The 17,293-nt window shown below is 35.5% G+C and overlaps 1 protein-coding gene across 6 annotated transcripts; it reads right to left on the reverse strand.

Moving 5' to 3' along the window:
• Nucleotides 1-1,123: 1,123 nt before the first annotated feature.
• On the reverse strand, nucleotides 1,124-15,059 carry TPST (tyrosylprotein sulfotransferase). 6 transcript variants are annotated; one of them, XM_082899154.1, is made up of 14 exons: nucleotides 14,652-15,059; nucleotides 14,359-14,435; nucleotides 13,784-13,961; nucleotides 13,615-13,686; nucleotides 10,852-11,140; nucleotides 8,396-8,536; nucleotides 7,281-7,385; nucleotides 7,020-7,167; nucleotides 6,208-6,257; nucleotides 6,044-6,112; nucleotides 5,819-5,938; nucleotides 3,044-3,178; nucleotides 1,971-2,032; nucleotides 1,124-1,547 (listed from the first exon to the last, which is right to left on the reverse strand). In XM_082899154.1, the coding sequence occupies exons 2-14, from the start codon at nucleotides 14,405-14,407 to the stop codon at nucleotides 1,523-1,525; spliced, it is 1,443 nt and encodes a 480-aa protein (XP_082755280.1). In that variant the 5' UTR covers nucleotides 14,408-14,435; nucleotides 14,652-15,059; the 3' UTR covers nucleotides 1,124-1,522. The 6 variants fall into 6 exon arrangements, with proteins under 6 accessions (XP_082755280.1, XP_082755281.1, XP_028072278.2 ...); XM_082899155.1 differs by having other exon boundaries at nucleotides 14,359-14,417; nucleotides 14,652-14,955; XM_028216477.2 differs by having other exon boundaries at nucleotides 14,359-14,413; nucleotides 14,652-14,947.
• Between the last annotated feature and the right edge of the window lie 2,234 nt (nucleotides 15,060-17,293).

Genomic DNA, 17,293 nt, shown 5'->3' on the forward strand with positions numbered 1-17,293 from the left:
TTTAATTTTAAATTATATAAAGTTTAAAGTGACTTTTGCACTTTTGGATAGTATGATAGGTTTTTATTTTTTTTATTTTATTACTTTTTTCTAATGGTAGAGGGGGAGTAAGGGAGATAGAATTTCACGACATAACACAGAGTGAGATTTGAATTTAAACATTATATTACCTCACTTTCACGACAACTCTTGGTATCGAATAATTTAAAATAATAAAATGAAGTTTTTATTTGAAGTACCAAAATATGAGAACTAGGTTAAGAGCATGGCACCCCAAAAGAGTGATGGATATTTAAAGGACAAGTGTATCAATTAGGTTAATAACATTTTTCTCTTCTCATTGTCATACTTATTAAAAATAAAATAAAAATTTTTTTTTTGAATAAAACAATGTTGTTGGAACAACAGAAGTTGATAATGCAATAGAGAAATGCCACAAACCTCACCTTAAGTACCTCAAATGAGTGTTGTGTTGTAATAGGGGTGAAAATATTTCACCAGCAACTATCCAAACCATTATCATCATCACTAGTAAAATGTTCGAAATTCCTTTGTTGATCACACCGTGAAATTCCACCATTTGATCAAAATAGTGAAACTCACTTTCTAAGTGTAGTAGTTAGACAGTATAATTTCACTAACTATACCACCACTCTTAGCATCACCATGACCAGCGAAACCAGTTAAAATGTTAAAAAATTTCTTTATTGAACAAATATACAATGAAATTTCACTTATCCAAGCAAAATAGTTAAATTTCACTGTCTGAATGAAAGCAAATGCCAACAAACAAGTTGAGAAATAATTAATACTATTTTCCATATAGTGAAAGGCCAGGGAGCATCTTCGTCTAACATTAATCTAATCCTCTTCATATACAAAGGATTAACGACATGGATTATTTTATTTTATTTTATTTTATGTTACCGTAATGCCGTATATATTACTTTACCTTACAAAAGCACATAAATGAAAAAAGAAAATTAAGAATAAATTATTAGTCTCACTCCTTATAAACTTATTGGGCATAATTCCTCAGGTATTTAATCAATAAGAATATGAACAATAAGTTTGAACAGCAATTCTTGGTGCAACTTATTTATTAGTTAACCGCTAATAATCGGAAAAAAAAAATCAACTATATATATATATATATTTTTTTTCATGTTTAAAGACGAATCAATTGAGGGACTAGAACTGCTCTACATATCTCTCTTTCAAAACGAGCCTAAGAGGAATCCGAAGACATCTTCCACCACAGAACTACACCCACCCTCCTTCATGTTTAGGTGGAAGAACATTAGGCACCAAGTAGTAGCAGCAAAAGAGTTTATTTAAGCTATTTTTGCATCTATAAGCAAAAGATGTATTTGATACGACGTATTTCCAAAACTAAACACTATAAACAGTTCTTATAAGCTGGCACCAAACAGGGCTGATGTAGTAGAGTGCACATCAACGGTTGATAAATGGCCACATCTCGGGCTTACTCATTCACAAAGAAAATGCTAAACTCATTAATCTAATCTGGTTGTGAACACACCGGCCTGTCACATAGCAAATTTCAGCAGAACATGTTAGGAATGTAATCAATTTAGCTTTCAGCTTTCAGTAGCAAAGCCCCAATTCCTTGCTGCAATATCTAATTTTCCATCCATATACAACACAAAAGATGCATGTAATTTAAAAGAAAATGCATAAACTAGAAAGAAAGAAACCCATATTGATTTTCACCTTTTTCAAGATTGCCCCTCTCGACAAAACATCCAAATCTTTCTTTAAATTAAAGGGACATCAAAACTTGACCATAAATGGACACTAACTAATTCTCACTTTCTATTCTTCTCCTATAACTTGTATGCCTAGAACTGCAACTAAACCACGTTCATATTTTCAGTTTGAATTTTCTTCTTCTTGCGCTTACAAATAATACGATGAACAAAAGGAGTAAGACTAAGGATATTGCTAACCATAGAATGCTCCACGAAGTGGGGGCACCAAATGAACTGTCGAACGTTCTCTCCAGCTTCTCCTGCAATTAATCATATTAAACAAAACCACATAAATGAGATAATACATGCCATTTTGTTTTTTCACAAGTAGAATTACATCAAATCAACCCTTTACTGACTAAAAGTAATTTCAAGTCAATTCATTTTCATCCAACTTTAAAAACTGAACCCTAATTTATATTTTTTTTGTTTGTTCACTATACTGACTCCAAAGTAGCTAAGAAAATATTAGATTGACCTCAAACAATGAACAAAAAGACTAGATTGACCCCAAGATCCAATTTTTACATGTTTTTTCATTCAGTTTGATAGGTCACATGAGAAATTTCACCTAAAATTTGTAAATACACTATAATATCTAGTTACATTTTTTTTTTCTTCTACTTTATGGGATTGACTGACCCCTTATTGTCACTCCTAGCGCCGCCCATGACTCAAAGTAGCAAAGACAGCAAAAACCAGCACAGAACAGAAATCACTCAGTTAGATGATGTATGAGGCTAATAGTAATACAGATAATCTTACTATGTATAACCACCTATGGTAGAAAACCATGGTCCATACGGAAGTCCACTAAACCCATTGAAAAGAAGAATATGAGTTTATGGCAAAAAAAGGGGAGGAGATTTTGCAGCAATTAAATGTTACAAACTAATGAATTTTTGGAAATCCAATGTGATCAACCAAACACCCTCATTGCTCTTGCAGGGAAGATTGGTAACTGCTAAGCTCACAACAAATATGAAGAGTAAATATGAAGAGGCTTGAGTGATAGTCAAATACACATCTGCTACATGTTGGTTGACATCTCAAGCATTTGAGCACACTTTGTACTTTTTAAGCCAGAGGAAATATTCAGCATCACTATTTTCTATTTACCTCCTCAAATTTCTATTTTCAAGAGAATCCAGATATGCAACAAATCCTGGTTATTAATTTCTTCATCTGGTGCAATGTTTTAGTTGAGTCCAAGTACAATAGAATTGCAATGGAAAAACAGTGCAAGTGTCTTTAAAAAGATGGGCACTTACTGCACCAGCGAATTTCTGTGTCATCTTTTCATGTTGTTTTGAGAAGATGTCCCCAGCATATTCATAGAGCTTTATATCTAAGCTGTTAAGTGATTGAATCTCCTGGAGAAGCACTTCAGGAACCTGAAGACGAGCCTGCAAAAGTTCAAAAAGTTCAGAAAGTCGGTGACAGGAGCGAGATGACACATTTTATCTGACAGTAAGTAAAAAATGGCAACAGCAATAATTAAACATTCCTGCACTTGAGCTGACCTACTTTGGTTCTATGGATCACATCATCTCCAATGTCTCCATTTTTATTAACAATCAAAGCTGCTTATATTCACTCTTTGTTATCTCCTGGCTTCAACGTTCACTTCTCCATTATTTTTACTTCAATTATTACTAAAGTTACATCTCAATGATCTCATACATTCAATTCTACTTTTACTAATTTTAAATCCTTATGATTTGAGTGCTTCTTTCCAGATTTCTATTTTAGGTAGTTTAATTCATTAGAAGAATATCATCTGCAAATAACATACACCATGGAACATCAGTCTGAATGTGTTTAGTTAATTCATCCAATGACAAAGGCAAATGGCTAGGACTCAAAGTAGACCCTAGATGCAGTTCTACAGGGATTAAAAACTCTCTAATTTCTCCTGCAAGTGATCTAATTGTAGTCACAACTCCATATACCCTTTTCTCATTAAACACATTATATCTCCAAGCACCCTATGGTAAGCTTTTTCAAGTCTATTAAAAAAACATATGAAGATCCCTCCCATTCTCTATTAATCTTCTTAGTAAATATATCGGTATCATAGTTGATCTACCTGACATAAATCCAAACTGATTCTCTGAAACTGTTGTTATAATTTTTAAGCGATACTTAATCACTTTGTCCCACAAGTTCATTGTATGACTCATCAATTTATTATCTCTATAATTGTTGCAATTTTGAATCTCCTTTATTTTTACCTATAGGTACTAAAATATTTTCCTCCACTTGTCAAGCATTCTTCAAGCTATTAAAATCTTATTAAATACTTTTGTTAACCAACACGATGCTTCCTTATCAACACATGGCTCAAAAAGTAAGAGGTGTTGGCAGCCTTACGATAAGGAATAATGTCATATTTTATTGACTAAAAAAGCAGGGTAGTGTAAATTTCACACGTGTGCGCTCACGCTCACACACACACACAACATGTCATATCAAAGAACTTGGGTGGAAGAATATTTTTTTTTATTATCAAAAAGTAGTATGTGCACACTCCATTTTGAAAAGATTGAACCACAAAACAATGTGACATCTGCCTGGTAATTTCCCCATTGATGTACAAAAAAGGCTGAAAGGGGATTGGGAAAAAGGAGATGATCCTATATTGTAATGTGTTTTGGTAGTGGACAACAATATGAGTTGATTTCCTTTAGGCACTAGACCAATTTATTCCTTTTTGGAAAAATTACATACACCCCCCTAAGGTTTGTTTAAAATACGTATTGGCCCCTGTAGTTTCATAACCATCTGCCTCAATCTAAGAGACCAGCGTTATGACCCATCTATAAAGTTAATGTCCAGTCCAAGACTATATATTCCAAGACATTGCACAAAAATTGAAACTCCACCATCTATAGCTTCTGTTCAGAAAAAATATTCATAACTGACTTGTTATCAAATGGAGCATGAATTTCAGCATAAATCACGAGCTTTTAATGTATTTAATAATACATACTATAGCTCTAACCCATACTCAACAACGCTTCGTTGAGATTATGGCACTATAACTATACGCATATTTTCTTCTTCTTTTTTTTTTTTTTTTTTTTTCACAAGCACAACTAATTAAAAAATAGCCACCAAAAGTGAGAGTGCATGTGCACCCCTGTACACTTGGCAAAACAACATCCCACAGCCTAAATATCCACAGGAATGTACAAATCTATCATGAAATACAAAAAAAAAAAAAAAATTTAAAAAAAAAGAAAAGAAAAAAACATAATAGAAAAATGACAAGACTCAACCAAAAAAAAAACATGTACATGGGCAAAATTTCTTTCAAGATATGCAAAGGGAAATCTAAAATCTAAAAAGACGTGTGATTCCTTTCTATCCAAATACACTACATCACACGTACTGGTGCAGCATTCAAAATTTTCCTACTCTCGACCTCTGAGGGTTCGTGCTTCATAGCTTCTGGGATTTTCAATTACTTATCCAGGTAGAATGTAACTAAAATGGACCAAAAGCAAAACATCACATCTTTTGGCATATGATCATGATCCCTTTTTACTGTCATTACCTATCTCAAATCAATCACATGATCCTAACACTCATTTACTAAGTTCTTCTAATGAATCTGTTTAAGTTTTTTATTTATAAATAATGCAAACATATTTGAGAGAGTTGGTTTGGTTAGGAATCAAAAATCAACTAATCTCTCCCCCCCCCCCCCCCCCAACCACAAAAAAAAAAAAAAAAAATTGCGCAGACAGACACCCAAAAAGAAGGGAAAAAAAAGTGGGAAAAGAACATTGATCAATCTTCGTGCATGCGGACCATGTCAACCATGTAAGAATTAAAAAATTACCTTTGGCCCCTATCAGATGAGCTTAATAGTTGCTACCTCCATATCATGAACCCATATAGAATAAACATCATAACAGAATTAACAGGTTCACAAGTGGAGGAAGACAAGAATATCACAACACACAAACAATAAATAAAGAAAGAAGAAAGATCAAACAGCATGCTGAGCAAATCTCTGAAGGAACTTGAAACAATAATACCTTCTTAGTAAAGTTTGCAGGGGAGATTCTCTTCAAAGAAATATTACGTCGCTGTGCTTGGGTCTTTCGTAAGCTAGAAATACAGGTCTCATAAGAATCCATAAGTTTTTCGACAGTCATCTGATATGGTAGGGGAAGGGTTCTTAGCTTCTTTTTCAAAAGACAGGTAACAGATAATATGAGCACATACAAATTACAAACATGTTTAGAGCAAAAAGGGCTTACATTTTCATTTGTTGGTTCAACATTTTCGGTTGAAGATATTTTGCTTGCCTTTCGGTCTGTGCTGGTATTCTGCAATGCAAGAAACAATGAAGTGCTATGAATGCAACAAGATCTAACCATCTCATTTATTAAGTAGTTACAACTTATAAGTCAATACTTATTACCTGATAGTGACTAGTATCAGATTTGGAATCCAGGGATGAAGAGCTCGCTTCTGCAGGCCAGTAGAGCATGTTTAAGAAAAAACCGTAATAAAATCACCTCGATAATTTTATTATCTATTAATTAATAAAATGAGGAAAGAAAATCTAGAGGTCCTAACCAAATTCCAATGCAAAACAAGAGAACTTGTAGTTTTTGAGGCTTTACTATTATTATTTTTTCTCCTTTTTATTTAGGGCTAATTACATGGACCTTGGACCTCGCCTAAGGTATCTGACAATTAGAAGGATCTCCCTTGTGGTTTCTAAAATAACATTGCCCTCCCTTGTCAGAGTTGTGTATATCCAGTCAATTCCACTAGAAAATAAGTCCCAAAGATTAAACAACCCACTTCTCATTCCATTTATTTTATTTTTTTTTATTTTTAATTTTAATTTGTCATCAATGAATGCAGGCTAAGTTCATCCAATACCACTAAGTTGTAACCCACTAACAATATGCAATAAATCAATCCATGCACCTTTTAAATCTTTACAAACTTCAACATTTGATTTCCATGCAATTGATTCTTTTCCTAAAATAAATACCAAATTTAAAATGCAAAACATGGGTTTATTTCTTCTGCTGTGATATAAGAACTGCGTTCAAACTTTTTCGTCCACCTACAATTATTAACATTTTTTAAATAATCATATTTCAAAAAAAAATAAGAAACATATATACATGTTTTTACATGGATGCCATAGTGAACTATATATTACTAATCACTATTATAACAAATAGCTTGCTGACAGAAATACTTTGCAACACTGACCTGATCTGTCATTAACTGCAGGCTCTGCATTGTAACTGGATGCTATTGACTGAGAAATCACCTGTGCACCAACCACATTTGCAAACATTGTTGCAGATTCTCTATGGTCCTCAGTGAGTCCAATATACAACATATCATCCAACCTCTTCTGCAAGATTTACAAGGGATCTACCATGATTGCAACCATAAAGAGAAACTTATATCAGAGAAACAAGTTCATCATCCAGCATCATGAACAAATAAGGAACCTAATGTCATTACCTTTGCAACTTCAAGCACATATTCACCAAGAGTCTGATGTTTTAGTACACAACGACGCACTTCATGTGACTCAGGTAGATAAGAGTTGTTTGTCAGTCCTGCAATCTATTCAAAAAATAAAAATAAAATAAAAAATTACAGTTATTTTTTTAATGAATTTAAAAATAAATAAATTCACAGCCATCCCACGTAATGGTGTACTTGACTGTTTTTGATCATTTCAATGGAATTCCTCCTACAACTCTCAACAATGGACTTAACCAATAGAATATTGGGTTTAATTTGGCAACTACTTCCCCTCACTGATAAATATGGACACTTGAGTGGTCAACAGACAACAATTTTGCAACTAGATGCATGACTCTTTATTTTGCTGAGTAATAATTTGTTAGGAATTAAAATGGGCATGACCCATGTACATGACACATATACAGTGCTAAAATAATTAAAACACAGTAAAATGTCATCTCCCAAAGAAATCACCAAAGAAACAAAGATACATGGAGAAACACGTTGTCAGCAAAAAATACGAGAGCATCCTGAGCTTGATCATGAAAGTTAGAAATTTTAAGCAATTTGCGTTTAGGCATTTTGCTTTAAGCATCCAAATTATAAGATGTATACATAATGGCTAATTTCCTTATATGATCAGTAACAAGGCCTCAACTGATCAAAGGAGCAACAAAAAAAAGGCAGAGAAATCAATTTATATGCAGAGTACATCATGAACAATTTTAAGCAATTCATGTCGAGACATTTTGCATTAAACATCCAAATTGTAAGATGTATACATAATAGTTAATTTCCTTATATGATCAGTAACAAGGCCTCAGCTGATCAAAGGATCAACAAAAAAAGGCAGCGAAATCAATGACTAGGCAGAGTACAGTATGCATGGACTCACAACCTTTTCTTTTATATATATATATATATATTTATACATAGGCGGTTGAAACTAGAAGGAAATAAAATTGCATCAATAGTTTAATGAGCATAACAAAGCCTTTGTTCTAGGCCAAAGCCTTTGTTCTTAAAAAGCCAAAGATTGTAATGAACCAATCACAATAACTACAAGAATAAGCAACAGCTCCTAATTTCAAATTTTAGCATAGTACCTGGAATGTGGCTCCATTGTGAATGATATCTCGAGCTATAGGATCATTAATGTATTCCTGTAATGGCATTACCATGTCCTCCATATTATATGAGTCATTGCTTCTGAAGTAATTTGGGCCCTTATCCCTCCTGGCATCTCTCTGTCAATATAAATGGAAAAAGACTCATCAGATGTAATAATGCAGTAGTTGATAATTTTGACATGTAGCCATGTCGCAGAAAAATCCAGATGAACACTATTAATCACTCTATATGAATTGAAATCCAAATGGTCAAATTGCCCAAGTTCATTTTTTTTTTTTTAAATCCTTCGCCGTCCTAATTGATTTTCCTAAAAACCCTCTTTTCATAAAAGGTTTCTTTCAGGGTTGTTTCAGATATACTATTCAATCCCACATAACTATTTAAGATATTAAAGCAAGGTTTTTTAAGATGGGATCAAAGCAAGATTGGTCTTGTGCTTGAATCCTATCTCTCATTGATAACTAATAATTTTTTTACATCGATGGCTCATTCATGAGAGCCCACAAGTGAGATGAAATATTAAATCATACAATTATATTGTTCTCTAACAGCTTAAGTTTTCAAGCAAGCCATTTATCACAAGGTTTTTGTCAGTTTTCAAGCAAGCAAGCTCTTTATAAATAAACAATAAAAAAAGAAAATAAGAGAAAACGGGGGAAAAAATAGTTGAACTCTCCTCTACCTAGCCTCCACATGTAGCTATCAGGTCAATAACACATGTAAAACTCTAGTTGCTGTGAAATGACTCATATATGATAAACAGATGATTGTGTGATGTGGGTGAGTTCCTTAGTCAAATTGTCAAGGAAGGATTGGTAAGATGTCTTTCTTAATGGATACTTTAGGTTCCAAATAATATAACTACAATCATCAATGGAACGCTGGGTCCTCTGAACACATCTTTGTTTGAACCCAACTCACATTTTGTCCTTTCTTCCCATTGCCACTGTCCTAGAGAGTGGACTGCACAAGAACCTTTGTAAGGTGTGGATGGTTGGAGATGAGTTGGATAAAGTATGCCCTCTAGTAAGATGGTTGACACTAAGCAGTTGGAAACCACCGAAGGAGGAGGAGAGGGCCAAGTCAGCTTTAAGGGGAGCGCCGCCGGGGGGGGGGGGGGGTGGAGACCCCTTGGCTAGACAAAATGAAGGGAACTTCGATCAACCATGCAACTTTAGCATGGGCCTCGTGGAGCGTATCACATGTAGACAGTGGGTAGGTATCAAACATCTCTTGTGGTGCGTGCTAGATCAACTCTAAGTTAGATATAATTCTATTTACTTTCTTTTGAGGGGCATTTAAATGATCATCATGGTATCACGTGTCTTGGTCAAGACCGCTTGAATTCTAGCCTCCAATCTACAAGACCTCAAAGGTCCCGACTCCTGACTAAGGTACCTAGGCCCTACTCCCAACCTAGGTAGAGCGAGCAATATGCTTCAGTCTGAAGGTCGAGGCGTTGCTTAGTGAGCTTGTTCGCGAGTTGAGCAAATCAATTAGGCCTAAGGCTTGGGCAAGTGAGAGCGCATGGGGAAGAATCCAATCAAGCTGGGATGCCTGCCCCCCACACTGTTAGCCCACATGTCACCTTGAGGAGTTGACGCGTGGCACAAGAGCCTTGAATGTGAAGCTATCTAAGGGGTGATCTCGTGATGCCAAACAACAAGGTTGGACTCATGTACCTACATAATGCAACCCCAAACCTATATCAATAGTATAGGGGCAATGTGAGCTGAGAAGAAAGCTATTAGAGAAGGATCTAAAGGTAAAGAGAGGGCACCATTTTGCAAGAACTAAATGTGAAGAAGGATATATCCTGTTGACCTAATCGGTTGAAAATTGGAATAATGGATTTGCAAATTTGAGCTAAGGTTTAGGCGCAATTGTGTATTTGATTAGTTTAACTATCACCACTACAAAATGTAAAGGGCATCCTAGTTCATGGATGCTAAATATTGTTTGAAAGAAAGAATGTACAACAACAGAATACTAGACAGTTCATATAACATGGCCTCAAGATTTGGCTGATGGGAGGATAATTCCTCAGCAACAGATCATGGAACTTAGGACTAAAGAACCTAAGTATTGAAGATACCTATCAAAATTAGAAGGTGTTATGGAAGGATAGTTAAGCATAATCTTTTTTCGCTCTTGTCCCCATAAGCTTCTAAAGAACCCAAGGCATTACTCATTCACAAATAGAAGTATATTTATTTCTATAAACCCATTAATTAGTTAAATAGAAATGAACAGTATTATCATTTCATTAAGGAAAGCCTTTCCAAACTTTCTATGATTATATCGAATAAATTAGAATCTTTTATGAAGAAAAAGTACACACCAATTTCCATCCATGAAAAAAAGAACCAAGTATATACCCAAAAAAATATTGTTTAGAAGTAACCATAGACAAACATTGAAACAAACATACTCGAGCAAATAGGTCCTCTCTCATCCACGGAACTAAATACTTCCATGGCCAAATATCCAGCGTACTTATTCCACGGTTCTTTGAACGCAGGCGTCCAATCATTTGTGTGGCAGATGTTAGGTTAGGATGTACTAGAAACCTAGCTGCTACCTCTATTGAAAATTCGTAAGTGCTAAAGACACGGTCAATTGGATTCCTAAGTATCGTCACCACTGAAGTTTTTTCCTTGGGAAGTTTGGACATCATGCTATAGTCATCATGAGTAACCAATAACCTGCAATTTGGTTTGCTGCACAAAACACAAAAGTAAACCATTTAGAATCACCTATAGGCAAAATTATTAAGCATTTAATAATTGTTTCACAAAATGAACAATAAAAGTTCAATAATGCTATAATGACTATATTTTCTCACCATGTTTTGTTTATCATCCCAAGTGTCAACATGGACCAAACCTAAGTGGTGGGACCCATAAAAACAATGAAGTGCTCACACATAGGGTGGTACACAAATTGTGGTAAGAAAAGATGGCCATCTTAGCATTATTGATAAGAATTAGCTAACAAAGTTGTTGGCTTCTTTGCTTTTCTCCTAACATGTACCACAACCAATTAGCAAATCGTGTACTATCAAGAGCAAAAACAACTATATTCTTACCATCTTTCAGTAAATAAAATATGTACAATTTCTAGCTAAGCAAGTTTATTGTCCATTTGTCCTTTGTAGCTCCCTATGCAAGAGGGAAGAACAAACAACCACTGTGTTTAGTTAGTTGCTATTAGATTTTCATTCTTTCCGGCTCAAAAAAAAAAAAACAGAAAAAACCAACCTTATTTATCCCTATATTAAAAGTAAGCGAGAAGTCTAGGCCTATTTCACAACTAGGGATAGCAAAATAACCTAGAAGGCAAAGTGTTTGACCTAACCTGACCCTACTGGGATGGGTGTGGAGTTTAATTAACCAATGTGTGCTTAGATGGGAGGGTGGGCAGGGGGTTATGGCAGATAGGAAAGCAAACCCAATTGAGTTTAAGTCGGGCTCAAGAACTTAGTTGCACGAAGCGGGGGCAAGAGAGCGAGGGCACATAGAAGAGAAAACCCCATCTAGAATCTCTTGGGACTTAGGGTCTAACAAGCACGGACACGGATACGGATGTAGATACGGATACAGGTGCGGACACGGGACATGCGCGATTTCAAAAAAATAGGAACACGGACAAGTCGGGAACACAACAATAAAATATGTTTTCATATATTTTTATTTCTTATCTAGATTAATATTGCATCCACAAACAATCAATATTAACAAAAACTAATCTAATTCTATTTTTTTAATTAAAAAAAAGTATTTTTAAATTAACACTTATAGTATATATCTTTTTTTATGGATGATCTACTAAGTATTTAAATCTAAGAAAAAAATAATCAACATTCAACATTCATCATTCATCAAAAATATTAAATAAAATTGGAAAAAAGACAACTTGCCATATCTCTAGTGTGTCCCCACCCAGCCTGTCCCCTGAAAATAAATTAATTAAATAAAGAGACACACCATGTGGTGTGTCCCATATGTGTTCTTGGAGTGTCCGTGTCCCCAAAGTGTCCTAGTGTCTGATACGGATACGACACTTGTTTTGAAGTGTCGGTGCCTCATAGCTTAGGGTAAAGGTCAAGGAAATGAAGACTATCACAATTGAAGTCAAGGTCAAGGGAGAAACGCATTAGGGTGAAAGTGGAGGCAAGAAAATGTAAAGAAGGGGGCCATCTTAAGATGACCCCATTCCCATATTTCTAAGGTCATTGGCTAAGACAAGATTCGAGCCTTATATAAAGCCAACATGCCGAGTCTCCTTGGGCTGGCTTCAAACCTCAAGCAATCATCATTTGTTTGAGAATGACAAAGGACACATGTTTATATGGATGCCACCTTGACAAATTCTATTAAAGGGAAAATGCATAGCCAAGGCCGTCAATGCCTTTGATTTCTAATAAAAATGTCTATGTTCGCAAATAGGGGTTGGTCCCATGGGTAAGGGATCCAACCCGGGTGTGCCCAACATGAACAACCTAAGTCCAACTTGCTAAATATTAGGGCTTAGACAGTATAATTTTAAATGTGATATGGGGTTAGGCTAAAATTTGCTAACTCAAAATTCAGTCAAGGCTTGGGAAGAGGCTCTCACAACCAGAACAACCTGACTTATATAGTTAATATATATAATTTTATATAATAAACATGAAAAAACATATAAAATAGTAATTATTTTCTCATTGTTGGATTAAATCATACTTTTAATGTAATCAATTCTATTGCTTAGTATATATAATTCAAACTAATTTCTTATTATGTTTCATACCTTCATGTTTGTAGTCGTTCCCTCATTTTTTCCCCCCAAAAAGTGCAATGTGTTGGTTTATGATAATTGCCAGGCTCAATATTAGATCCAAGATAAATTTTGTGTGTTGAATTCGGCAACCTAGGCCTAATCCAAGCTCTTTGAGATAAACTTAGGCTCGGGTTTCGGAATTCAATTACGGCTAAAGGTCGAGCTTAGGTCAATCTTGGGGTAAATCCATGTACACTCCAAACTAAGATTGGATAGACTCTCAGCCTAATCGAACCCGCTCAAGCTACAATGCTACCCATGGCCATGGGTGATCGCTAAATTTCTCTTTCAGTAGGAACAAAAAGGTCAGGTCAATTTGGTGTGCTAACAAATGCCTAGCTTCACATTAGAATGACAGAGGAAAAGAAGTTACCTCGGATCAAACCGTAATTTATCGTAAGAACGAGGACATTCCAAAGAACTAGCATACAACTTTTTCAAGAAACTGCAAGTATAAATCAATCATTAGAAGCAACATTCTATACTACTTGCCAAAACAGCATGGAAACAAAAAGTTGAGCGTTTACTATGATCGAAATTACCAATAGAAATATGTTCTCCCTCCCGTTCTTGGGATGTGAAGGAAAAACAGCAAATCACGTAGTATATGTTTGTCTTCTTTGACTTCTAAATCAATGGAAGAAGAAGCCCATTTGTTGACGGTACTTTCACAATGCTGGTAGTCATCTTTGCTATGTGAGGCACTTACTGCTGAAGAAGCTGAAAAAATATTAAGGAAAAATAAAAGCAACTATTAACCAAACAATACCTTATAACCATGTATACACACAGACCCTTACCATATATTTTCACTTCAAACCTTAATTATTTTTGGATTAACCAGGCTTTTCTCCAATAAGCTTCAAAACAACACTTCTTGATAAACAGTAGTAAGTGTAAAGGCTGTAATTTTATTTGGCAACAAGTCATTTCTACACAAGCTAGCTAGAAGTTGAAAGAATCTGATTAAAAACTTCCTCTTTTTTATATTAAAAAAATGACATTGTTCTTACCTAATTTCCAGACCAAGCCCCTAAGAAAATAAATAAATAAATAAAATAAAATGAAATGAAAAAAGAAAGCGAAAAGCAGAGTGGTTTTCTTGGTAAAAACATACCAAATACAAGGAGCACCAGCAACACAATGAACTTAGAAGCATGATCCATCCAGCTCTAACTAGTTCAATTCAAGAAACTGATCAGCAAAGCAGAGATCAAATAAATAAATAAATCAGCAATTAATTAATTAATAATAAACAAAAGGAACAGTCAAAAAGTTCAAATTCAAAATTTGAGTATCAAAACACCAAATCGTTGGATTTAGAAAACGGAACTGGAAAGGAAAGTTTGAAGCCCTAATCAAAGCGATGAAAGAGAAAGAGAGAGCAGAGAATCAGAAATTGGCTTTTACCAGTATCGAGCTTCGAGATCTCGGGCTCATAAATTCTAGAACACGAAGCTCACGATAAGGGAGAGAGAGGGGGTGTCCACAGTCACCTCATCTCTGATCGAAGCTTCCAGAGAGCCCAGATTTTCCCAGATTTTCTCACCACCAAAGCGCTTTCTCAACGCATATATTGATAAATTTTCCCGGAAAACGTTAACCCTCTCTCGATAGTTGCAATGCAACGACCGACGCACTTCCGCTTGATGTGGTGGAGGCTCTAAAATTACTGATTCGCTAGTTACGGATTTGAAATTTATCCAAAATACATAATTAATACATATATATATATATATATATATATATATATTTGATAAAATATTAAAATATAAATCATTATGGTAGATTCAGCATTTATTTGGGAATCGGCATTTTTAATTTTGGATTAGAAAGTTTCGTTTTAAACGAGTTTTTTTTATAATACTTTTTAATTTTTGTAAAAAAAATAAAATGATTATAATTTGAATATGATATTTTATTTTAATTATTTTTTAATCTATTTTTGTTGGCTACATATTTTGTAAAAGCCAGTTACAGTTCGACACGTGACAGAGTAAGGGTAATAAAGGAAGGTTATTCAAGCCTTCAATCCTGATCGTACACGTGGCAATAAATATTGGTTCCCACATGATCTGAGTAACACTAGATCAATAACGGGATGCAAGATATCATAGCTTCAACGGTTACTCATATTCAAATTCAAGTACAAGAGGGAAGTTCAACTGCCAGTAATGGCGTAATGGAGCTACTTGTAAGGAAGCATGATCAGCGATCATGGAGGAGCAGTTCGATGGTTCGAAGTGCCGTTCGAAGGTCATCACTGACGAGTATAAATAGCAGGGCAGCCCCCAGAAGAAAAGGGGGACTCAGATCATACAAATCAGTCATTTACTTCATATATTTTCTTTTCCAGTCTTTTACATTTCCAGTCTTTAAATACCTGTTCTTTAAATACCTGCACTTTAAATACCCACACTGCACTTCGATTCATAGGAGTAGCTTCAAGTAAATTCAAGTAGATTGCTGTTGTAAACCTCTCCGAGGCTGAGTTTGAACCATTGTAAGTGTTCATTTTTATGAAATACTTCAATTGTTCTTCATATTACTGTTATTCCTTTTAATTTCTCCTAAGTCAAGCCACCAGTAAAAGTCCTCTTCATTGAGGCTGAAAGAACTAAAACACAATCGTCTGGTAATTGGTTGGCAATCACAATTTCTGTAAGGACTGATTGATCCTTACTAGCACGCTCACATTTACAAAAATACCCTTCGAAAAGCCAAAAAGCCAACATATATTTTTGACACGCCCAGTGGGACCTAATTAAAAATGGCTAGAAGAAGACGACAAGGAGAAAATGAACGCTTGGAAGAAGGCGTGGAAGGAGAGGTAGAAATACCAAATCCAGAGGATAATGTGGTAACACATCCTGTGGAAACTCCTATATTGTCAAAACCTATGGTCGAACAGACCAGTACTTCTGGACAAGAACCATATGTTCATATTATTGGACGAAACCAAGGAATTGGACCATCCACTGTGCCATTTACTTAACCAACAAATCCATGGGGTGGTTTAGTAGATGCCATGGGACAATAATTAATGAACACAATGGAAAGGTGGGCAACATCCTTTTTGGATCGAATGAATAACCACCAACCAACAAACACAAGACACACGGAGGAAGTTGTAAATGTCCCCCAACAAAGATTGGCTAGAGAAAAACAGCCTATGCAAGTTAATGGACATCCTAATGGTCAAACTAGTACCCAAAACTTTGAAAGACCATCACATCAGTCTTGGTATGAACCCATTTCAAGGCCTATAGCAGGCCAAAATGCCTCAGTACTTAATAATGAAGCCACACAAGTTGGTGAATCTGGCCAAATACAAGAAACTGGCATAAGAATGGTTACAAATCCTATGTTCGAAGCCATACCTGGCACAAGGGGGTACACTAATCCCTTATTCGAATTTACACCCGGGGGGTTGGAGGGTTTTCCTACAAATGGCAGAGACACAACACCTGTTCCAGCACCTTTTGCAGGTCCTTTCGCAGGTCATGCTCAAAGGGGTTACCCATACCCTCAACAGCAACCTGCACTGCAAGGACAACCAGCCCCAAATTTACCAACTTATGGACCAAGAGGACCACAAGCACAAGTTTGTCTACCAAATCCTGTGTTTGCCCCTCCAGTAGTGGTTCAGCAGGCACAAAATATGGTCCCTAGAGACCAGATTGCTGATATTGTTAGGGAGATATGTGGACCAATGGCTCGGGGGGTCCAGACTCCTATATACAGAAAACCATACCCAGAATGGGTAGATAGGGTACATGAATACCCAAGGGGATTCAGGATACCAGATTTTACCTTTTTTTATGGGACTGGAAATCAATCAACGATAGAACATATTGCTAGGTTTGCTGCTCAATGCGGTGAATTTACTAACCATGACTATATGAAACTGAGATTATTTCCAAATTCCCTAACGGGGGGAGCATTTGTATGGTACATCAACCTTACACCTGGCTCCATTCAAAATTGGCAACAAATGGAAGAGGCATTTCATGCCCAATTCTTCCAATTAGAGCCAGAAGTATCTATGGCAG

Source organism: Camellia sinensis, chromosome 12 (assembly GCF_055761805.1).
Source record: "Camellia sinensis isolate YWXY chromosome 12, ASM5576180v1, whole genome shotgun sequence".
NCBI classification, from domain to species: domain Eukaryota; kingdom Viridiplantae; phylum Streptophyta; class Magnoliopsida; order Ericales; family Theaceae; genus Camellia; species Camellia sinensis.